At 30.2% G+C, this 25,246-nt stretch overlaps 1 protein-coding gene across 4 annotated transcripts in view; it reads left to right on the forward strand.

The window, feature by feature from the left end:
- The first annotated feature begins 1,191 nt into the window (after positions 1 to 1,191).
- LOC107452032 (AT-rich interactive domain-containing protein cfi-1) overlaps positions 1,192 to 25,246 on the forward strand; it is a 255,777-nt gene continuing 231,722 nt past the window's right edge. For 2 of the 4 annotated variants that reach the window (XM_043039632.3, XM_071183473.2), the window contains exon 1: positions 1,192 to 1,833. In XM_043039632.3, the coding sequence (XP_042895566.3) occupies positions 1,792 to 1,833 (42 nt within the window). In that variant the 5' untranslated portion in view covers positions 1,192 to 1,791. The remainder of the gene's footprint in view (positions 1,834 to 25,246) is intronic. The other 2 variants (XM_071183474.2, XM_087167841.1) reach the window with 1 other exon arrangement.

A 25,246-nucleotide genomic window follows, 5' to 3' on the forward strand; every position in this document is an offset into this window, starting at 1 on the left:
CTTTCGGCGACTTCGAATCCGCCTCTCGCCTTGTCCGCTAACTTAAAAAAATCGCAATATCCATCTTTTCCTAAAATGTCGCAACAAACAACCCCTCTTGTTTTTTTAATTTTCTTTTTCTCACAGCAATAGTGTAATTTTCAAATCATATTCAAGTAAAAAATATAACCCTTTAAAAATAAAAAATGGTGATTTAATTTATTTTGTGAAATTTTGAGTTGAATATTCTTTGGAAATCTCTGTTTTCTCTTAGAGATCAAAACTATTGACCTTTAAATTTTCTTTAAAAAATTTTTTTTTTCTTGCCGTCATTCTGTGAATGCAACTTTTATTTCAAATTTGAAATCTTCACAAGTGCAATTATTTACCAAATAATTTTCGTCTCAAATTGTAAAGGCATTTTAAAAATAAGCAGATTTAATGTCTATGTTAGCATTACTCACATCACTTACTTCTTCCTCCCCCTTCGTCAGCAAAAATAAGTAAATCACAACCCCTATTAGGAGCTCACGAAAGTATGAATGACCGCTTTCTGAAAGATAATAGAATAGCTTTGTTCCATTCTAAATTTTCTATAAATCTTAATTTAAATTTTCACGAAAAAAATATTCTTACACTAAAAATTAACTCTTCATCTCATAAATATCTCTTCGAAATCTTTTTTTTTTTACTTAGTTTTTATCTTGAAAAATATGTAACATAATATCTTTCTACTCTGTTACCCTTTCTAATATGCTAATAACTTTCCCTCAGCTTTAAAAAAAAGAAGAAAAAAAATTCCATTGTTGACTGTGAAATGTGATTTTTTTTTAAAAGCAAAGGTTAAAATTGAAAATACATCATGCGTGTCTTCAACTAAAAATTAACTCTTCATCTTATCCCTTTCAAATTTTTCAATTAATGTTTTAGTTTTTTTTCTGAAAAATAATTAGAGCACTCTCGTTCGTTTAAAAAAAAAAATATCAATTGTAAAAAGTGATTTTCTTAATAAACAGTAGTTCAAATTATTGTAAATAAAATATCCAATTCATCTTTAATAATTTTATAAGAAATTGAAAATGAATGCATAGGCTGATTTTATTGCAAACGATAAGCTTTCAATATCCCCCCAACTGCTGCAACAAGCACGAGGTGGCGTGAATGTATCCTTTCCCGTATCCTCAACTTTTCCGAAAAGTTCTCCCCAACTTCTTTCCCGACTGGGCGGGGGTGGAAAACAGAATAGATCACGCGACTCCCACGACACAATGAAAGTCTGAAAAAGAGGAGAAAAAAAATCCACCTCTTCTGATCTTTTTCTTCTCGTGCTCTTGATGGAATCTTAGGGGGAAAAAAGTTAGAATCATTTCCAAAATAAATATTATAATGCCGACAGTCGCGATTCGCGAAGCAGTAGTGAGATTTCATCCAATAAAATTAATCCTCTTCTTCAGACTGAGGAATGCCGCGCCCCATCTCTGATAGGCCGATTTCGATTGCGAACTGCATCCTGGGATCGTCCCGCGCACTCCGCCAAACACGCCGAGTTGTGGAAGCTCTCATTCGAGTGTAAGTCACTTGTACGTGAGGATCACGTCGCCAAAGTATTGTGAAAACTCGCCACTGTTTGTTTCTTTCCGTAAAGAGATATCAACTGTGCAGTCAAGAAAACTAATTAACTGGACTATTTGTTGACAAACTGTAAAGCGCTTGGTCGCTGTTTTGTTTCTTGTTTTAATTTTTTATCAGCTGTTTCTTATCCAAGGGGCCAAAATTCGTGTCAAAAACAGAGCACCCCTTCCCGTCTTCAGGATGGATGATCATCCAGATCAACAAGATTTGGATGCGCCTGTGGTAAGTGGATACATTTATTTTATGCATTGTTTTATCTAATTTGCAATACGTAAGCACCTGCAAACTTTGCCCAACCTTTTCTGAGTGATACAATCGTACACGGAATTCGACTGTAGAATGTAAACATTCGCACGCTGTTGTGTACACGGACGAAGATTCAGGAAACTTGCTTGTCCGGGAGATTTCGAACTTAATACGATCTTGATCGAACTTAGATTAAAGAAATTTTTCTTTTGAATTGGCTATTCATACAACTATCTGCTTTATTGCGAATTTTGTTCGTATCAAATGTATGTACAGGTTTAGTTAACCTAGATAGAGGAACGGTTTAACTATATTTCAATTTTGAAGTTGTTCTGTGGTATTGATTATTGCATTCTTTCAGAAACTGGTTATTAATTAAGATTTTATATTTTTTAAGAATTTATTTTGTAAAGCTTACATTTATGTGAAATTTTTTGTTTATTTTTTTATAATTTATTGTATATTAATTTAAAGGGTTGAAACATTTTAATTCTATACCACAATTGCCAGAAAAGGATTGTTAGAGGTGATGAACAGGCATAGGTGATTTTAATGAAGATTTAAACGCTTATTCTTAAGATTGACCAGTCAACAATTCAATTGACATAGTTGGAGTTTTATTACATTCATTTACTAGGTTACGATTGTGTTTTGAAATATTTTACTTCCTTTTTTTTCATTATTTGAGCATTATTCATTTCGTAGTTGACTATATTTTGACAGTTGATTGGCTGTATTACTCACCATTATATTTTGAAACTAGAGATTCCAATTCTTTAAACAGTTTCGCTAGTAATCCTTCAGTAATATAACCGGACCTTTTCTTATTTTACGTTTATATCGCTAAATCGTAATTTAAATACAGGTACAGAGTAGATTGATTTGGAAATAAAACACGCTGTGTGATCATCACAATCATGGGATTTTCAAGCATATTTATTTTAGAACGAAAGGAAAGTTGAGATAAGGTTTATTTAAGAGAGGCCTTTCTTTGTGAAGAAATAAGTGGGGAGGGGTGTTAAGTTATTTGGATTTACGCTTTCAAGGAAAGGACATCTTATTTGTGGCCATGAAAGAATGGAAGGGGTGTACGGCTGATTCAGTCAAGCGATCGTTAGCGGAGGGTTGTAAGTCGGTTTTGGCAGAAGCCTGTCATAATAGAAAAATCAAACAGCTTAGCCATTTTATTGTGTTGCAATTGAATATTTGAAAAAAAGATCTGGTTTTATTTAGTACTACCTATGTATTTTATTTGTTGCCATCATTAGTGGAAATTAGGTTTAAATAGTATATAACCAGGATGCACAATCTCTGATCCATGTGCCAAAATTGGTCCCCAGAGTTTACTGACTTGTCACTTGAACTGTTTTAAATGTATTGTTAAAAAGTACATGGGGAAGAACTGTTTGTTAAAAAAATTTAGTATTTTTTTCCTCAGCATTGGAAAACAATTTATTTTTGCTGGTCATCCTGATTCTTGTAAATATTACCTGCTATTTTGTATAAACATGTTAGTTTTTAGTTGGATCTTACTTCACACTTTAAATTTTTACACTGTAAATTGTACACTTACACTTTAGATTTTTACGATTTCAGTTTTGGCTTACTCATGTTTGCCGCTGGCATGACATTTTTAGTTTTTATGGCCCGATTATTTTGAGATTATTAAAAGATTGTTCATCTTTGACAGATGTCAGTGATTATGATTAAGTTAAGTTAAATCTTAAGTTCATTTTTACGTGCTTCATTTGAATCGTAAATTTTATTCTGGATTTACTAATATCCTCCTTTTTTAAAAAGCGTGTTTTAGGAAAGCAGAAACGTGTGTTTTTGGGGATTACTCTATAGCTTGTTTCCTTTTACACTAGTAAAGAATGCATTTTTATTACACAGGGATTTTATTATGAGACTTTGTTAAGATCTAAAGTAGGGCCCTAACTCTGTTCCCCAGGATATCATGGCGCCTTTCAATAGTTTTAGTTGTGCCCGTCACTGTGTTATGTAAAAGTATTAGTTAAAATTATTATTTCACCTTGGAAAAGGCTTTTTTATGGTATAAGGTAAAGCATTTTTCTTTTAATAGAAAAGAGAGAAGATGTTTTTCATTTGTAGTGTTTTATGATTTTTTTAGTACCGAAATTCATCGATTTAATAGTCTTTTCATACATGGCTGACAATTTTCATGATATTTGATCGTAGTTTTTCAACAATGAAAGATTAAGCAGTATTAATAGTATACGGCACATAGTACTTATGGAAAAGAATTGCATTATGCACTTAATTGCTTTTTATTTGTATGAATGTCCAATTCATCCGAATTTGTTCCCAGTTTTTTTTTGGGGGGGGGGCGTATGAATTATTAAGTTCAAAGATTGTAAGGTGTTACTTTTATTACGTAATGCAATTATCAAGGTGACACTACTGTCTTAGTCATCACAGTATTTAATTATCAATGAAATATCCTCTTATTATTTTTTTTGCGTGAATAAACACTAGGGATTTTTTATTTTCAGGTTTTAGTTTACTTTTTATTTTTCAAAAAATTTGTTTTTTTTTTTATAAAAACTTTTTAAATATTTGCTTACTATTGTTACTAACAATGCAGCATATTATTTTCTTGCATAGTTAATAGCATAGGTTTAATTAAAGATTCCTTAATGCTCCTTAGTTTCCTCCATTAGCTTTATGCCTTGTAAATCTATCTTACCTTTATTAAGAGATTCTCTTTTATTTCTGTTCATTTCCGGTGGAACGGAGCAGGATAAAGAGTATAGCCTACCTCCTAGATTTTTAAATTAGCTTATTATGTTATTAAATAATATTAAGTTTGTGCACTAGTAAAGAATTTTCTTTTCCACAATTTAAAAAAAAAAAAATACAGAAGGTTTTTACGTTATAAGCGCAACACGTGAAATGTTATGGGATAGGCTTTTTTTTATTTATGAGATGGCAAATGTTTCATAATTATAACTTTGCAAAATACTTGATTAAAAACGGAATATTGAAAAACTGATTAAGAAAAATAAATTAGCTAAGTATTTTTAGGATAGTTTAGTTAAATTTTTTCAAGATTATGGCTTTATCTATTTATTTTAATTTTTTTTTTGTGTATACGTATTACATTAGGAAACTTAGTCTTGGAGTAGTAAAATGACCCGTCATAATTTTTCAAATGTGACGATTTTACGCTACTGTTTCCAGGTAGATGCTTAATAAGTTACCAGCAATTTCACTACATAACATCAGAATATATAGAAGTATCAGTGTTTGCGTGGAAATTTTATTTGTCACTTTGAAAATATGACTTATCTCTAATTAAAGTGTACCCGTTCACCTGTTTAGAGTAGAACATTACCTCCATGATAGTGGAATATAATTGATTGAACTTTATTTAGAGCCAGACATCTTGTCCTTTAAGCTATTGTTGCTAAGAACATGCATATTCCTAGAAATACATGAAAAGGATACCACCTTGATTTTGGATAAATCTACATAGATGTGTGTAGCACACAATATAAAAGAATTTGAATGAACATTGTAAATAATGCTTGTCATCTGAACCATGGGGGTCAATGTAAATAATATGACAACTCTACCTATAATTTGACAGGGACCGACATTGGTTGCTTGTCAATTTGTAGTAAAAGGGTATTGCTATCTTACAGGGCAATAGTGAAAGCTGTGTTATTGATGTTCTTTTTAAAGAATACACTTCCTTTTATATTTAACTCTTGGTCCCTTCGTATTTCTTTTCAAGAAATTGCCTCCCCCCTTCTCACGAGGAGTGGTTATTCAGCATTGCATGACGTCATGTTTCCTTCTAGTGTACTTTTCTATTTTTAGTTATTTTGCTTGATTTTTGGATTACTTCAGCAAGGCCTGATTGTCCATGATTTCTTTAGGGCCTCAAAAATGTGTAAAAAGTCAAAATGTGTAAAAGTTATAAGTTTTTTTAAACTTATTCATTAAATATTTATTTCTAACTCACTACATAAATTTTTCTATCAGATTAAAAATATTTTTTAACTCCCTTTATGTATTTTTTTTCCTTTTTAGTTATATATATATATATTTTTTAAATAGCCCCGTGATTTTAAGTTAATTTTTTCTATAATTTTTATTAAAAAATACTGAGTGCACTATGCATCTTCATAGGATTTGTTTGCATGTGTTTCATTCGAACTCAGTTCCTGTATAAAATATTTTTAATGAAGAGTTAAGTAATGCTACTAAATTACTAGGCAGATATGGAGTTATTGAAGGATTAAATTAATTTTATTGAGTAAAAATTAAATAACATCGAAGGATTAATTTTGAAATTTTTGTGCTTATTATTATTTATTTTTATTTAAATTCACGTTAGGTTATTTTATCACCAGTTTTGGATAGTCGATTCATAGAAGATACTCAACTACGTGGCTTTGTAATTTTGAACCTAACCCAAAAGACAATTTTGGAGCAGTAATTTGGGCAACATTACTTTCAAAGTGAACTTTTTAATGAAACTAATCTAGATTTTTGTTACACTAAGAGGAAAACCACGGAAATTTGGGTCTCTTTATCGAAAATAAATGCTCCATGAAGTAGACAGCGGGTTCAATGAAAACACATGTTAAATCATTTTAAAAACACTGATAAAGCATGACATGGAGGGCTGTAATTATAGGACATAATAAAATTTTGCTGAGGTTTTGAATAAATCTGCTTTGAATGGATGTGAGTTGTTATAAACCAAAATGAGTTATTTTCAAATTTGGTATAAATGTTACACATTTTTTTACTATCTATCTCTCCTTCCCTTCGACTATTAATGAAGGTGCGTACCCGTTGAGAACGTAATTCAACCAATTTAACTTCTAATTGCTTGTCCATCACACTGTTCGAACTTTAAGAGCTTGCTATATAATAATGTCATTCAAGTTTGCTGACACCTTGATATGGTCCTAAGTTTACAGTATTAACTCTTTGACGCGAATTTTTTATTAAACATATTTTTCATTATTTTGCATTAATTTGGGTCAAAATAAGAGAGAAATATATTATTTTGCATTTTAATAATTGATAGTTAGTCGACCACCCTGTGTAGGGGGCAGGGAACTGTCCCTGCATCAGAAAGGTTTTGGGTTCGAATCCCGGGCAAGGCAAGGATGTTCTTTAATTCTCTGTACTACTTGTCCTCACTGTGGGAGTGACGTTAGCCCACCTAATATGGTGCCCCTGAAAGAGAGGCCAACAAAATCGCCCTGTTAATGCTTGAATTGACGGATGTTAACACAGGTGGGCATTGGAAAAAAAATAATTGATAGTTATAAAATACAGCATGATACTGAGGTATCGTTTTTTACGTGGATAGAATCTTTAAAACAATAATTCAAGTTTGCAATTATTTGGGTCTAATAGAAACAGTTATTTATCATTGAAATTTCTTTAATTTACAATATCAATAATTTAGTATTGAATAAGAAGGAAAACAGATTTTTTTTTCTTTTCTAACTACTTTTTTTTGGATTTTGTGTTTTATTCGAAACGCAATTACGATAATCTGACAGTTTTTTTTTTTTTTAACATAGAGGCTGTTTCTTTTAATTGATCAATGCCAAAATATACTTTTGCTTGTAATTAGAAAAATATATATTAGGGACACTAGTGTCCCATGTGCGATAAAGGGTTAATGTACTTAAAAGTTGCAGAATTTCTACTAATAGGATTCAAGGTTGTTTTTTTCAGTCATGGTCTTTTATTATGTATCACATAAAAATAATTATTATATTTTTTAAGAACAAATTTAAGATGGTATCGTTGTAGAAGGTGATTACAGCGAAAATCAAATTCCCTTCCCTCAATCATCAGAAGAAAATATGAAATGGCTTCATACAGGTGTCCAATACTGAGTATTTGTGATATATTATTCCAGATTTCGCTGAAAGAATCTTAGGATTATCTTCGTCTAAGATCAAAGGAATGTTTTTAGCTGGCTACAGGATCATGTCTCAGCATTGACAGCATTTATCTGACAAATGATAAAAGTTTTTCTTTTCCCTACCCCACCCTCATCTTAATGGCTACAACCGATCACTCCCCCCCCCTTCCCATCTAGTTTTATCTTTTATTTCACATACTTTCTTTCAATTCCAATGCCTGTAAGGGTTTTTTTTAGATTTCGGTTCCCTTAATGCTTGATTTCAAGGTCTGTGGGGGGAGGGTCGGAAAAATGTACACATTCTTAACTTCTATAAATGCCTTTTCTGTAGCTTTTGTTACTATTTTTATAGTGCTTCTAAGAAAATTCGATTTGTTGTGGTTTTGGACGTAGATTGGTGAGAAAGCTCAGTGGCTTTTTTAGATTCATGTTACCATGCATGAATTAAGTTGAATCTTTGTGTTTTGCGATATCTTACATTATTAACAGCCCTGTTTCCAATAACTTTTCGTTCCACAAGTGTGAATTTAATATGAGCGCTTTTTTTATTTTTTTTTAAAAAAATCGTATTACATACCAGGACCTAATGTATGCGAATTTTTTTTCCCCGTTAATTGGTACTTTCATAGTAATAGACGCAGCAAAAACGGTACCTTAAAAAAAAACATCGCATTAAAACCGGGACTTTCTCAAAAACCGTGATTATCCAGGCAAAATCAACACTTTCACAAAAAAAGTAAAAATCAGCATTTGTAAATTTCTATTAAATGCGTGGGCCTTTTGCAAGATGAGTATTGTAAAGCAATGTGAATTTGAATTCATTTTAAATGTGTGTATCAATTGTTAGTAGTAAGTTTTACTATAAGCATTGTGTTATAAAGAGTACTTTTACTTTTTTAAGTACTTAGTTTTTTTGAGTATTTAATACTTTTTTTTTTATTATGGAAAATAGTTTCTTCGAAATTGTTATTTTTATTATCTTTTGCATATTTTAGCAGAAAGTAACAAAAATCTATAATTTTCCAAAAAAATAGCTATTAAGTAAAAAATCTTGAATTTACCCTTGAATCTTGATTTACCTATTTTCACTTATTTAAAATTACTTCATTAAGTATTGTACATAATTAAGAACAGTTCACATGCTTGAATTAAAGGAGAATACTTTTTTTTTTTCCCTTCCCAAATCATACTACATGTTGAGCATTAGAGTTAGGTAGAAGATCGTGCTATTTTCCCGGTAAAAAAAAAAAAAAAAATGGGTAAACTCTTGTAAAAAGAGTCAACTTATTTGAAAATAGTTTGTTTTATGTTGATATGGATTAGATTTAAAAATCTGTAACAATATTTTAGTTTGATTAATGTTTAAAATTTAATGTAAATTTATGGAAACTGAAAAGAAAAAATGCAGTTTATTCGGAGATTTTATTTATATAAAAGAAGAAAACAAAAAAAACCCTTTTCACTGTTGGAAAACTAGTTTCCAACAGTGTTTTGTTTTTTCAATTTGTTTTACCAAGTTTGAAGAGTTTAAATCTGAAGCCTAACGTTTAAACTTAAGACATAATTTTTTAGACTCACCAGAAAAAAAATAAAAAATAATAACTAATGTTAAAAACAAAGTTTAGTTCAATCATTTTTTTTTTTCTTATTATTTTCAGATCTAACTTTTGATTCGCTAATAGTTTCCTATAAGCGCAAGTAACTAAATTTTAGATCGTGTTGAACCATAATATCATTCATATTTGCAGCAAACCTTAATATGGCTTATAAGTTGTACCGTTTTATTCCATTTTTCAAAAGTAACTGCCCGATACTATGGTTGAAAGTGAACACAAACATGGTTTTACTTTAAACGTTTTAGCAGCTTTCCATCATATTATGGATCAACTAAAAATGTTCCATATATAATTCTATTGCCTGCATCAATACACCAGAACAGATGTTATAAGCCTAGATGTCCAATTTTATGTAGTTGTTATTCTAATTCCATAATGCCTTACAAACTGTATGGATAACTTTCTAAAACTTGCGAATAAAAAAAAAAAAAAAAAAACACGTTTTTACATTTATAAAAATTATTATTTAAGAAAATAAATGAAGCATATTATAAGTAAATTTTTTCCTAGTATTACCTCTAAAGTAGTAACCTCGAAAAAGTTTAAATGTTACAGTGCTATCACATTTCAATTCAGTAGCTTAAAAAATGACATTCTGTCATTATCTCTCAGCATTTCTGTTATATCATGTCCCTAATTTGTTATTGTCGTTTTGTATTTTTTGTTTAATAATCATTTTAAGGGCTTCACTATATTTAATATGTTATTATTTGGAGTTCGAAGCTTCCTTGAGCATTTTTGCACTTCCATTGTTTAGAAGTAAGAACAATTTAATAATAACATTTTATTAAAAGACAGACAAAACAGTTTCACACTAAACGTGTCCATACGATTTTTATCTAAAGTGCTATTTTAAAGTCTAATGGACTCTCTATTAATTTTTTTTCCTTATGGATTTCGCGTAATCAATTATTTTGTTACTTAATATGTTTTCAATCTTTCTAAAACAATATTAATTTTTTTTTCTGGAATAATAGTTTTCCTCAAACTACATTTCTATAATCATTCTACATTTCTGTTTTTTTTTTCTTCATTTTTTTAAATATATATAGATAATTGTTGTTTGAATTCTACTAGTTAGATTTGCTTTGCGAGTTAACCATATTACATCGTGCATTTTGAATTGAATGAAGCAAAGATTTTTTGTTTTAATACTGTGTAAAATTGTATTATTTCAAACTGGTGTGTTCGTTATCAAATTAAAATTATATTCAGTAAAAGTTCCATTTAAAGAGAGGCATAATACGAGAAGTCTGCCTATTGCTACAAGATTTCAAGTCATGGTCAGTTTGTAAACATTAAAAATGTAAAAATTGTATACTCATGTGCTAAAAATTACCGACTTCCCTCTATTATGGAGATGTTTTCTTTCTCTCTTACTTTTTATATTACTTATTTGTATTTATTTTTTAAGGATTTTTTTTATTTATTCTTTTATTACAATTTATGGGAGCATTATTATGCAAAAGAGTGCAATATGGTTGACATTTTAATTAATTTCTGGTATCAATACTGTTAAGAAATGCACACTATATTACTCTTGTATTTATAAAGTAAAGTGTGGGCGATCACGAGCCAAGTTATCTTTCTCTTTACGAATGAAAAAAAATTCTGCTATTTTTAAGAATCCTATCTCATACTTCAAAAGAATGCTATGCTTTAGTAGACAACGAGTTTAGAATACATTATTTTTCTTTTTAGAGCTTATTATTAAACTAAAAAATCATATAATAATTCCAATATTCGCCAAAAGTTATTTGTTTTTATTTCCCTCTATTTCTTTTTTTTTCAAAATGAATTAGTATTGTAATAAGTATTTCCCCTCTGGCTTTTATAAAATGTACAAATCCAATAAGTTAAGTGAAATTTTAATTAACATTTAACCATGAAAGAAAATTGTTTCCACTTTATTACAGATAAAGCCTATATTTCCGAAAAACCTCCTTGCTGATTATCGCATGCGTTCTAGTCATCGCATTGAATAGCTGAATATATGAAAATTATTTTTATTACAATAATTATTTTGTCCCTTTCTTAGCATCGATAATATCGGTAAAATGGCTGGATATTTCTACCCTTTAATTATTCAATGTAGGAATAATAAAAAATTCATATTGATTTTGTTCGACAAACTTCATTTCTATGTTAATTTATTTAAGTAGTTTTTCTGTTTTCAATCTTTATGCTGTGTTGATAAGCATTTTTGATTATAACTTCATACAATTTCTCGTGACGTAATCGATTTATATGTTAAACGAAACGATTGAGATTAAAAGGAAATATAAAATAAACGTTTTATAGATAAAGTGTCATATTTATAACGCTTCACAATTCATTTTTGATTATTGCAATTGCAATCGTAACATTTGTGTGTCGCTTTTAATTGACGTTCAGTTAGTTTTTTCTAAATTATCTGATGTTGATTGTTTATGTACGTGATAAAAATAAATTTCAATATTTATCCATTCTGTTTGAAAAGTAAACAAAGATTGAAACCATGAAATGTTTAAACTGTATATTTTAATTTTATGTTGTACGTTTTGAGTGAAATTTCATTAACTTATAATTTTTTTGTATGTGCATCGCTCCATCGATTAGTATCCTTGGTATGAAATTTTGGGAATACTTATTTGAATTGATGAATATTTTTATTTTTCATTTATTTTTATTTTATTTATTTTTATTTTATTTATTTTATTTATTTTTCATTTTATTTATATATATATATATATATTTTTTTTAATTCATTTATTTTTTTTTAGAAATTTAAAAATTTAAACGTAGATATGTGACTAAATATAAATATCGTAAGGCAGCTGTTAGTTTTAATGAATAAGTTACGTTAGTTTTAATGAATAAGTTACGTTTGCAATTGTGAACATAACGGTTATTGAAAGACTATTAATAATTTTGAAAATATTAAGTGAATAAATGGAGAATGAAATTTTTTCATCAGGTTGTTTTATCAATATTTGTTTTAAAATTGGGTTTGCGTCAGACTTTTGACTTCTCAAGTTTGGAGCCGAGTCTTGTCTAGTTCTTAATTTGATTTTAGTACATGCATAATTTTAAAATGAATTAGCTAAAATAGGTGTTTTAATTAAAGTAAAAACGAAAAAGGAAGAAAATAAGCGTTAAAAATAACTATCCGAGAAATATACTTTTTCATTGTTTAATTTTTATTTGCTGTGAAATACTACTATACCTTTATTTAAATCTATATATTCTTTCAATAATTCATTAATTATATTATTAGAAAAAAATACTGTTTTGAAATTTTGTTCTTCCCAAAAATTTCAATTAAATAGTTTCATTAAAATAACAGAGAAGTTAAATAAATAATGGATAATATTAATTACAGGTTTCGAATCATGACTGATTTAAAAAAAATTACAATACTCTCTTTAAGACCTACGACCCTTCCAAGAAACCAAAGTATTCTCGGAACATAATTTGGGAACCACTGTCTTAAGATATTATAAAAATAGTTATAACTAATTAATATAAATTAAATACTAGAATAACTAAGGAAAAGGTAGTAATAATAAACCAGTGCATTAGCTGTTTTCGATTTTTAAAAAAATGGTTAAGGATAGACGTAAAACTTAAAAGAATTAGTTTCAAAAAAGAAAAAAAATGCCAATTTACTCTGTTCTAATATTAATTGAGCCCATTTTAAATGAATCTAAAATATACTAGGACCATATTTACCATCAACAATGAACCACTTAGAAGCAATTACTTCTGGCAAAATGAATTTGATTAAATGCGTCAGTGAGATCGAATTTCATTATAACTGATTCTTTCCAGAACTCTGTTTACTCTTTTTGTGTCTAAGAAAACACTTTTGTTCTATGGTTCTAAATACAATAATAGAGACAATGTCAGGAAAAGAAAATAACAATTTATGCTATCCCAAATTGAAAAAAGTAGCCGGAGCTTCATCTGACATATTACAATTATATCCCCCGAAGGCTTGAAGATGCAGGCGATTCGGCTGCGATCCCGATGTCGATTTTTCAATTCGAACATTCCAACGAACTCATTCGTCGCGCTTCGTCTGCTCTTATATCGTGCACACTGTCAGATGAGGTACTAACTTCAACTGATAAAGATCTGCCAAAAGAAGCTGCCACTGATTGTTCTTAATCCAAGTGATGTGTGTCTTGTCACACCAGAAAGAACCACAACTGTCTGTCTGTTGTTCTTTCTCACTCTTGAGCATCTAATGTCCAGGCATCAAAACAACCCATTTGGATGCTTCGAGGATTAGATATCAGAACAGCTTATGGAAGTCACTATCTTATCTGCCCAAAGTGTTGGAACACGTTTCAGGCTGATTTCATAATTTTGATACAAATGTGGATGCTCGTATTAAGAAATTTAATGAAAATTCTTATACTGAAACATTATGTTCCTTCCATTCTTGAGTATCTAATAAACAAAACATCAAAACATAGCCCATTTGGATGCTTTGAGGATTAGATATCAGAACAGCTCATGGAAGTCACTATCTTATCTGCCCAAAGTGTTGGAACACGTTTCAGGCTGATTTCATAATTTTGATACAAATGTGGATGCTCGTATTAAGAAATTTAATGAAAATTCTTATACTGAAACATTATGTTCCTTCCATTCTTGAGTATCTAATAAACAAAACATCAAAACATAGCCCATTTGGATGCTTTGAGGATTAGATATCAGAACAGCTCATGGAAGTCACTATCTTATCTGCCCAAAGTGTTGGAACACGTTTCAGGCTGATTTCATAATTTTGATACAAATGTGGATGCTCGTATTAAGAAATTTAATGAAAATTCTTATACTGAAACATTATGTTCCTTCCATTCTTGAGTATCTAATAAACAAAACATCAAAACATAGCCCATTTGGATGCTTCGAGGATTAGATATCAGAACAGCTTATGGAAGTCACTATCTTATCTGCCCAAAGTGTTGGAACACGTTTCAGGCTGATTTCATAATTTTGATACAAATGTGGATGCTGGTATTAAGAAATTTAATGAAAATTCTTATACTGAAACATTATGTTCCTTCCATTCTTGAGTATCTAATAAACAAAACATCAAAACATAGCCCATTTGGATGCTTTGAGGATTAGATATCAGAACAGCTCATGGAAGTCACTTTCTTATCTGCCCTAAGTGTTTTAACACGTTTTTGGCTGATTTCATAATTTTGATACAAATGTGGATGTTCGTATTAAGAAATCTAATGAAAATTCTTATACTGAAACATGTTCTTTCCATTCTTGAGTATCTAATAAACAAAAGATCAAAACATAGCCCATTTGGATGCTTTGAGGATTAGATATCAGACAGCTTAAGAAAGCCACAATTTCATCTGTCCTAAGTGTTGGAACAAGTCTTTAGCTTATTTCAGAATCTAAGTTACAAATAAATGCTCGTATTAAACTTTAAAGTTATTAGAAATTTAATGAAAATTATAATATTGTTACATGTATTATGCTCTTTCTAGTCTTGAGCATTTAATTTCATTTAAATATATCTTATTTGTATATTTGAGGAGACAGGTATTTAAGGCTGTTTTTCAAAGACGTCACTTGTGAACAGCTGTGAGCCTGTAATAGTCTTCTATACTAAGTTTAATTTTTAATTAATTAAGTTAAGCTAATTTTTGGGCTCTATTAAATCTAAAAATGTTTCAAAATGTCAATATGAAAAATAGCAATTTTGTGAAAATGGAAAGTGTTAGTGATTTATTTTTTAAAAATTTTCTACAACGCTGCGTTTTCTAGTTTCATAAAAATTTTAGAAAATTGAAAAATTTTCTAAAAGTTTAAATCTTACAAAGTTGGCAGTTTTTTAGAAAAAAATTTTAAACTTTAAAATATTCGTCTAACCTAAAGCCCGGATGATACTTCAGGGCAAGATGGTACAGAATTACAGTTTTGCCTTAATTGTAAAGTACTTTAAGAAAATATATATATATTTTCTGTGGCACAAAAGCTTCGGAAAAACTGTTCCGCTCAAGTCTGATTCTTTTCCAACACAGTATTGGAAGATGTTTCAAGCTGATTTCAAAAAATGTTCAATTTATAGATGTAGTTTTAAAGTTATAAATTAAAGAATAAAATAATAATACATCCTATTTTCTCTTGATATTTTTTTCTGATATTATAATTTCTATCACAAATGTGCCGACTGGGTACAAGAGGTCCTCTTCTGATTATAGTTTGTCTAAAGTAAGAACTCCCCTAGCCATTCATCTGGACCCGTGGCGGTGACTATGGTAACGAGGTACAACTATTCCAAGTAAGGGCGTAGGGTCACTGTTTAGGACAAGTAATTTAAGTGTTCGTTACAATTTAAAGTAATCAATTTCAATGTTTTTTTAAGCCTAAGTACTTATTAAGTCCTTTTATTCAATTTCTTATTCTTGAGTGCTACGTCAACACAATCAATGAGTCATAAGCTGTGTGTATTGGCAAGTAGGTAGAACCTACGACCTCAAAATATAATTTCTGTATTTGAGTGGAAAAAAAATACTGTAAGTCTTGTACTAACTGCATTATGCACCAAAATAAATATTATCCTAGTTAACTTTCAGCTTTTGGTAGTTAATCTAATCTTAGAATCTTCACGTATTGATAGACCTATTATATATATCAGGTAATAGAAACAATTCATAGTCAGTGCGCGCGTGGGTGAGCACTTGGATCAGTCTGCGTAGGGACCGAGGGTGTGCGGTATTGGTCCTCGTTAAACTGTTCTACTGTAAAGTGCTCGACTTCGCGTGCAGGTCGTCGGGCTACCGAAGCGGGGGTGCCATCCCTTCTGCAAAGGATCAGAATTGTGATGGCATGTCTTCGGATCATCCTCAGGGATGTTTCCCAGACCGTCGCCAATAGCCCATTGTGCAGCTCTAGTGCGACGTAAATGAACAACAACAACAGCAGGAACAATTCATAAGCGCATATTTAATGAATAAGTACATCTTTTTGTGTAGAAATTTTAAAAAGGTTTTGATTTTTTTGCCAACCTTTTCCATTTTAAATTTTATAAATAATAATAAAAGGGGGGATATCACTTTGTTTTTGAAAAGAAAAGAAAAAATATTGTATAGAACAACTTATAAATTTCATCTGTCGCTTTTTTTCTTTTCTTTTTTTTTATCCCCAACTTAAGTTAATTGTCCCCGACGGTAATGTATGTGCCTACTTGCCCTCCCGCTGATACCATTTCTGCAAAAAAGGGGAAAAAACGAGAGGAAAATAAATAAAATGAGCAATTATTTCCATTTATATTTTACATTCCAACTTCAAACCGCATTTTAAAGAACTGCTTCGACGACTTCTGAAATAATCGTCGAGAAAAAGCAAAACGGAATTCTCACCGAATTTCATTATTGTTCCCCTATTATGACTGAAGGATGAAAATGAAAGTACAGAGAAAAGAAGTCATTTCTGTGACTTTTCGCTGGCATGCTTCGAAATTTCGTCCGTTTTTTGGCGCACAGCCTTTCCTTGTCGCGTGAACGCAGAATCGCCTTCTTGTTAGTGACTAACCGAGTGAGACGCTCTTTTAAACGCGCTTTATTACCTCTTTCAGATCATTTTCTTTTTGCTGGATCCTTCTACCCAAACAATTACCCCCTCTCTCTCATACCCCATATCGAGTAAGCTTTCTTTAAATATTTTATTACCTGCAATATCCCTTTTATTTTCGTTTATTTATTTCCCGTCGAATATTCCTCAGTGTTTTTATAGATTTTTCTAATAAAGACGTTTAGTTTATTATGATTTTATTTTTATGTTACCAATGTAATAAAATTTTGAATGTATGGAGTGTCTTTTTACTGATTCAGATAAGGTAATTATTTCAAGGTCGGTGTCATTTTTTTTCGGAATGAATAAAAAATATAAACATTGATCCTTTTTGTTTTTAACACATTCCAAACATTCAGATTTTATTGCATAAAAAATTAAGATTTTTTTTTTATTTGTTTCATGTCTTGTTGAGATAACAATAGGATTATTTCATTACTGTCAATTATTTTAAATTATTTGTTACTTTAGAATTATTAGTCAAATTATATTGATTACTGACCTTTGATGCAGAAGGGTCTCATCTGATAGAATTTAATAAAATTTTGTCACTTAAGAATATCTTAAGATTATTTTTCCTGTTTGAATACTTTTACAAAGGGATTATCTAAGCAGTAATATAATTTTGTCATAATTTTTAATAATAGGAAAAATTATAAGAAAAAAAATTGATTCAAGTAACTATTGAAAAAAATGTGTCGCACATAAATGCCTTATTGTTTGAGTCCAGTGGATTTTATTTCATGGGAAATATGTGAAGAAATGTTATAAAAATGTCATAAAATATGCAAAAAGTTCTAAGAGTTAAAATTTATAATTTTTTATGAAATATTTTAAAAAAGTGAAGCTTAACTAACCGAATATTTTTCAAACAAAAATATTTTATTCCGTTTAATAGCATATTTCCTTTTAAGTTACATATTAGCAGGTTAAAATTAGAAAAAAAAATTTCAAATCCTAATTCTATGAAACAATGGCACACGAAACATTCTAAATCCATTAACATTCTTAAATCCTAATTTTTAAGAAAAAATATTTAAAAAATAAAGCATCTATAGAGTATTTAATTCAATTTCGAAATTCAATAATATTTGATATTTAAATTGATTATAAAATAAATGTCTCTGCGTAGATTTCTAAAAAAAATTTTACTACAATCAGTTTAGAACGTTTTAAAGCAATTACGTCTGAGTTTATTTTCTTTTATTAGTAGTGTCTTAATTTTTTTTCTCCTGAACTTTTTTTTGAAGTTGCAAGACATCTAGTTTTGCATTAATGATACATTTTCAATTAAAACAAAAAGGTAAAATATTCCCCTAACAGCCCACTGTGAGCCAGGGGGGGGGTCACGGAGGTTAAGGCTCCACAATGTCGTAACCAACGGCATGATTGGGGCAATGTCGTCAGCGCTGCGCACAGGCCGTATTTACTTTCCAGGCAAGCTGCTGCCAAAAGATCGGAAGCTGGGTGGGCTTCAATTTGCCACTGGGGATCGAACCCCAGTTCTTCACAATGACAGTTCAGTGCCTTAGCCTCTAAGCCATCACGGCTGTTTCAATGAACAATAACGTTTCAATACTTCAAGGTAAATTAAATGATCTGTCTTTTTTTATCATTCAAAAACATTATTCATTCTGCATTTAGAAAAGAATTATGGGAAGTAATGAATTACGTAACTTAACGCAGACAGCGAAGGAAAGTAATGAACGCCAACATCAAAATTCTAAGTATCCATCATTTTGTGCAAACCGGGAAAAGAAGCTAAAATATCCTTATGAACAATCCGTTTCTATTTAAAAACATTTTATTTAATTTCAACTACAATGCCATCAGATGTGATGTGTTAAGGAATTATGATATCAATATTTTTCTTTTATATTTTAATCATCAAAACCTATACTACTGCTTTCACGCAAATCCTATCATTAATTTTTTCTCCTAATATTCGAAATCACGTGTAACCACTCAATGATGCACAAACGATCACGGTCTGATGATGACGTAAAAAAATTAAAAAGAATCAAAATCTAAAATAAGAATCAAAAAGTCTTAAAAGGAAATAAATAAAATGGGAATCATCTTAGGGAAATGATGCAAGGGGGTGGGGGAGAGACATGCGGTAAGGACAAGAATCAGCGCTCGCATTACGTCGAATTAATATTAGAAGACAATACAATAAAGAAAGAAAAAAAATTGAGAGGGATTTCGTGCGTGGAGACTTATTTAAGAAAAGAAAAAGTGAAAATTTTGGCTGTTTGGTCACACTTCTTTAAGCAGAGCTTTTATGGTGTCTTACCCGCGGGTAGGAATATTAATGCAAGTTGTTTTTCTTTGAAAAGAAAACTAAAAAAGCGAACGACTTTGTTCATATTTCCAGATAGCGTGTCGTACTGTTTACCCGGTGTCTGCGTGCTGTGAATTTATATTTTAGGTGGTAAAAAATCTATGAAAATTCTATTTGTAGGCTGGTTTAGAATAAAATGTTGCTATTCGCGGTAACGGTTTTCTTCCTGCACACTCATTTATTTATTCTACCTCTGAGGAATGTTCATTTGTTGTGTTTTTGTGTTATTCAAGTGCAATATTGGTCAAAAAGCAAATTTCAACATATTTGAATTTTTTTTTTTGTGTTGAGGGATTTGTAATTGGATTTTTTTTCTAATATCTGATACCTTATTCTATGGAATATCGATACCTTTCAATGTGCGTTAACGGATCTCTTTTTAAATATTTCATTTTTCCCCTTTAAATGCATATTTGTTGGTTTTTGTGGTATTAAAATCCTTTTGATTTTTTTTTTTTTAGGAAAAAACTAATATTTTTTTAATGTTGCCCTATACGTAGGGTGTAAATAAAGCTAGGTAACAATAAAATATTTCGAATCGGAAACGAATCGAATCGGAAACGGGAAAATAGACGTGTGATGTTCTTCACATTATCTCTCTTTTGTTTTGCCAATTATTCAACTAAGCAATATTATAGCCTTCGTTGAACAGCTGACCCAATTTTAGGTTTACGACTACTATTGTTCAACTCCGTATATTAATTTTGAATCAATCCAGAAGACAAGGAAACTCCTGGATCAGTACCCCCAGAGGTGTTGATTTGTTATGGAAACATGGAGAACTTTACGACTCGACAGATTTAGCGTGCATCAGTCACCATTTACTACACGGGGAGTCTTCGGCCTGCTGGGATCGAACCCTCGAACTCTTGGACATGGGCCCAATGCCCTACCAACCAGGCTATCCCGGCCCCAACTAAACACTATATCTTTGTTAATCTCTTCCCTGATTACCCCGAGTTAACTAGCGTATGTATATATCGCAAATATTTATTATCATGAGAAAACTCAGGCGTAGCATAATTTATCAGTACGTTTTTTTTTTTTTTTTTTTGCTGTTGAATTGTGGGACTGCACACATGTTTTGTGCAATTGTATATTGTTTATTTATACCTCGACCCGCCCTATTCATGGCACACGAGAGTAGAACAAACATTCTACTGACAAAACATACATAAAACACATAAAACACAAAAAGTTACATTAGCAACAAGTATAAATGACATATAAAGAATAAATTGAATTTTGAAAATATTTACACTATAAAATACAAGGCATAGAGAAATGCCTTAAACAAAGAGCATAGAAATTAATTTTAACTTAATAATAATGAAATTACATGGCAGATAAGTAACTGCAAAATTGCTGAATTCACAATGAAAAAAGAGCAAAAAAATGGCGTATCATTCCACTGGTGGGGTCAACGCAAAATATCACTTGGCGTTGTCCCTTTCTATTTTAAAAACTATCAGGCAAAGACAAATATTTAACTTTTTTCCTTTTCCCTGAGATAACTTAGGGTAGTGTTTTTTTTGTTTTTCTTCTTCTTCCATTACCAATTCCACCCAATACTCCAATTCCATTACCTACCCATAAGTTTATATATGTAAGTTATAAGCTAATTCTTTCACCTTGATATCTTTCGGTTTCATGCTTCCAGAATTTCAGAGTCAACAAAAGGAAATGACAATTAAGGAAATTTTCGAGTATTTTCGTTCTGGAAAAGAATATATATATATATATGTGGGGACCCCATAATATTTACGAACCATTACCTCCATAAGCATTGCGCAAATCCGACACACACGCACTAGTGAAACAGTCAGTTTCTTCTCTTAAACTGTAATATACTATTGCAGTTTTAGATCACTAATTTTAATTTTTCATTTTAAGAAATAAAACAATTTGAAATTTTTAACAAACAAACTTAAAAACCTGAAACAGTAATACAAATTAATCAAATTTCTTGGGTAAATTTAAGCTTTGATTATAGTCTGTACAGAAAATGTAGCCACTTGTAAAGTAATAACTTGCAGCCTCTTTTTTTTATTATTTTTTATTAAATTTTAAATGCGCAGTTTAGTTTTCCCCCGTCAAGACATCGATCGAGTTTAATGAAGATTTTATATTAAAAAAAAGGAATACTTCCTGTTTTGGTATTTGCAACATCGTAAGTTCATTCCTATTATTAAATAAAAATTAAAATAAACACTCAAGTTAAATGAAATCTTAAAGAATTAAAAAAAATAACCTTTGTACAAAAAACTAAACTTATAAGTTGTTTTTTAGGTACTGAACTAGAGTATTGTTTTTCCCAAAACTTTTACGTAACACTTAATTTAGCACTACCATATTAAGTTTTTCTTAGAAATATTTAATATCAGTTTCCTCTAATAAAGGAACATTTGCATATTCTTCCTTACTTCTTTTAGCTGTAATAGTACAAAATTTCCCTTTTCCTTGATCTTCGCATATGTAGAATGTAGCTGATAAACGATATTTAATAATATAGCTTTTATACTATTTCTAAACTACAACACATATATTTTTGCTATCGCCGCTCACCCGCGAAAAAAATGAAGCAATTAGAGTGTTAAATTATGTGAATGATTCAATTATTACGAGAAATTAAAGCATTGTGAATCTTTTTACAATAGCACCTAATACTCTTAATAGGTAGATAAAGCGTCACAAACACATTCTGTTTACCCTGTGACTTTCTATGACCTTTCAATCTTAGATAGTATCTATATCTTATTTACTTATTCTGCAAAATATTTCTTTTTCATGAACGTGACCTGAATTTTTATTTTAATTTGATATATAATTCAGACTAATTTCATGTGTCATTATGGGTGCAAGTAAGTCAGTTTTGGGTTGCTTACAGCCCGGCAATAGTCTATAATTTGTCTTATAATAGTTTTGATGACATTTAGATAAATTATCTCTTCTGTTTGTCGTAGTTCAATTAAAAATTTTAATAATTATGAGAATACTTTGCTTTATAAATGCGAAGTTATTTCAAAATGATTTATGAATTATTGATTGTGCACATAATTATTCCTAAGGTATTCAAAATAATCAGTGAACATAAAGATAAAAATCAATGTTTTTAACTATACTTTTTATTATGGTAATTTTAAAATATTATTTATAAAATGTTATGGATACATTTCGACAATTTGTAAGTACTTCTTAAATAATTATTTTCAAATAATATTAATCAATTGTATTCTTAATTATCCTTAAATTATTCTGATTATAAATTTCACCCATTTGTGTGATCCAAATGTGCATTATATAAAATATTTGTTTATGAAACTACACAAAGTGTTGAATGAACATAATTACAGATTAGATGTTTGTCACGTGAAAAAAAAGGTCACACATAAAATTATTTATGAGAGGGGAAAGAAAAAAAAATTATAGATTTCTTTAATTTCGTCATTATTTATTGTAATACATAATAGTTTCGAAAATTTGAATGTTTCAAATCCACTCATTTGTTTATGCTTACCTGCATATAAGTATTAATAAAAGTTAGTAAATTACAATAAATTTAGATAATAAAAGTTAAGATGAACTGAAGATCTTCAGCTCTCTTCTTTCTGAATCTCGTATTGTCTTGTTTCCAACTGTGTCTGGTGCTATTCTCCCCCCCCCCCCCAACCCAAATAGTTGTATTTGTTATCTGCATAAACTCAGATCCATATGCATGCATATTCATTGTAGAATCCGTCTATAGACCACCGATTCAGTTAGTTATTGTCTCGTCTCACTTCAATATAAGTTTCTTCTTGCACGCTTGCCCATGGCGTTTTGACTTTTTATTAGAAGAATATAGGATTGAGATCAATGGTTCCTCAATTTTTAGAGCAATGGAATATACTGATGAATCTTAAGGCTCTCCTGAAGATAATGATCTATTTAAGTTATAAAGTCTCTTAAAATGTTTTTAATTATTAAAAATATTCAATAAATGTCCTGAAATTTTTGATTTTACAAAATTTAAGTTAAAAGGAGGAATAAACATATTTCTGAAAAAGAATTTGAAAAAATTTAAGATTTAGAAATTTCTTTATATGCTGTGACACAACGTATGTAACGAAATTAACGTCTAAGTCTTCGTAGTCAAGTATGGCATTAATCTACTTCCATTGTTGGTGACAATTACCTTTTTTTTTAATGACATGGAAACATTCCATGTTGGAGAAATGTATAGGAAGCTCTTATCTCTCTCTCCACCACCCTATTATTTACTTAATTTCTCACCTATTGTCTCACCTTTTTTCTTTAGCTTTTTTCTCACTTTTTTATAAAGAAAAGCGTAAAAAAAAAATCGACTAACTTTAAAAAAAAATAATTTCTTGTTCAATATCCTAGTAGTTTTCTTATAATTGCCTTTTTTACGCTCTAGTGTTAAAAACTATCAACTACTCAAGTACTAGGGCTACTAAAACTATCATCCATTTTGTAACTGAGAATGCATGTCCGTACTATAAAAATTGCTTCTATGATTCGTCCTTAAATTTAGAAGCAATTTTGTCCTTAATTTTTATATTTTGACCTTCCTGCCCTGCTTCAGAGATTCGGTTATTTTTTAGGAAGAAACATTGATGCATAGTTTAAATATATAATCTCAATCCTGAATCGTGCCATTTTGAGTCAAATGTTAAAATCAAATACCATAAAATTGTCTTATGGCTACAGCCTGATATGAAGGTAATTTTAGAGTATTCCGAGAATTATTTGTAATCTTTATCTCATTGAAAAAAACAAAAGTTAGTGCAAAAATAAATTCTTGTAGGTTAAGACAGGAAATCGCATCCAATGAATACATGAATTAACAAGATAATTAGCATTCAAGTCCAGTGAAGGCCTAACGTAGGCTTCACTTTGAGGCTTATACTTGTATTTGCGAAGTTATTTATATTTCGAGACAAAATATGGACAGTAAACTTTTCGGCATTAAATTGTATCAACGCACCATTAATCATGCTGTAACAACTTAATAAACTTTACGAGAGTCTTCGAATTAAACAAACCAGGAAAAGGAGTCTAGTTTGAATTGTGAATCCGCTACGCCTCTTTGCACATTACGCGGATGTCCAGGGAGACACAGTGTATTTATGTGCTGACTAATCGGCTGACTGTTCGCGTCAAGTTGGAGGCATTTGACGCTAAAGCTCGCTCTCTGAAGAAAAGATTGAGTTTTAATGATCGCCTTTGCTTATTAAAATAAGATCAGAAATGACTCATAAGAATAGAGATTTTTCACTCATTTTTTTTCTTCGTTTTCTTTCTTCCGTGACTTCACTTTAATAACATATTAATTTATTTCCTTGTGAGTATTTAAAATCTGCATCTTTATTGATTTGTTGCTTTCTTTCTGTTGAACGTACAATTTTTAGGGCTATTTTTCATTTTAGAACATTCTTATTTGTAAAAAATGCAACATATTCATTCTCTCGTAATAGTAATAATAAATAGTTTCATACTGTTTCTGGATAAAGCGGGGAGATTCAGAATGCTTTCCTTAGAAAGGCCTAGAATTCGAGTTCAAGCTACAGCTAATATATTTATATAGTGTATCTTGCACGCATTAACCATTGAAGGTTTGTAAAATATCTCGTGTAGTAGATTGAATTTAGCAAGAGTCTTATAATCATCGGGCTTGCCATGGGCGATTTTCCTACCCATGTAATGTTAAAAATAGGGTTAGTTTCGCATCAAAAGTCCTCCACCGAATTAGAATCGTCCTAGCATTCGATTATTTAGTTCCCTTTTCTTCAGTTGGAATTTATGATTAGGGTTTCTAATAGTTTGCTATTGGCAGTATTCTTTTCATCAGACTTTGGTCTGGTGCATAGATTTGCCATATGGGATCACTAGACATTTGGCTGCTAAGTTCTCATTTTTTAG

This window comes from Parasteatoda tepidariorum, chromosome 7 (genome assembly GCF_982258835.1).
Source record: "Parasteatoda tepidariorum strain Cologne lab strain chromosome 7, Ptep-v5.0, whole genome shotgun sequence".
NCBI classification, from domain to species: Eukaryota; Metazoa; Arthropoda; class Arachnida; order Araneae; family Theridiidae; genus Parasteatoda; species Parasteatoda tepidariorum.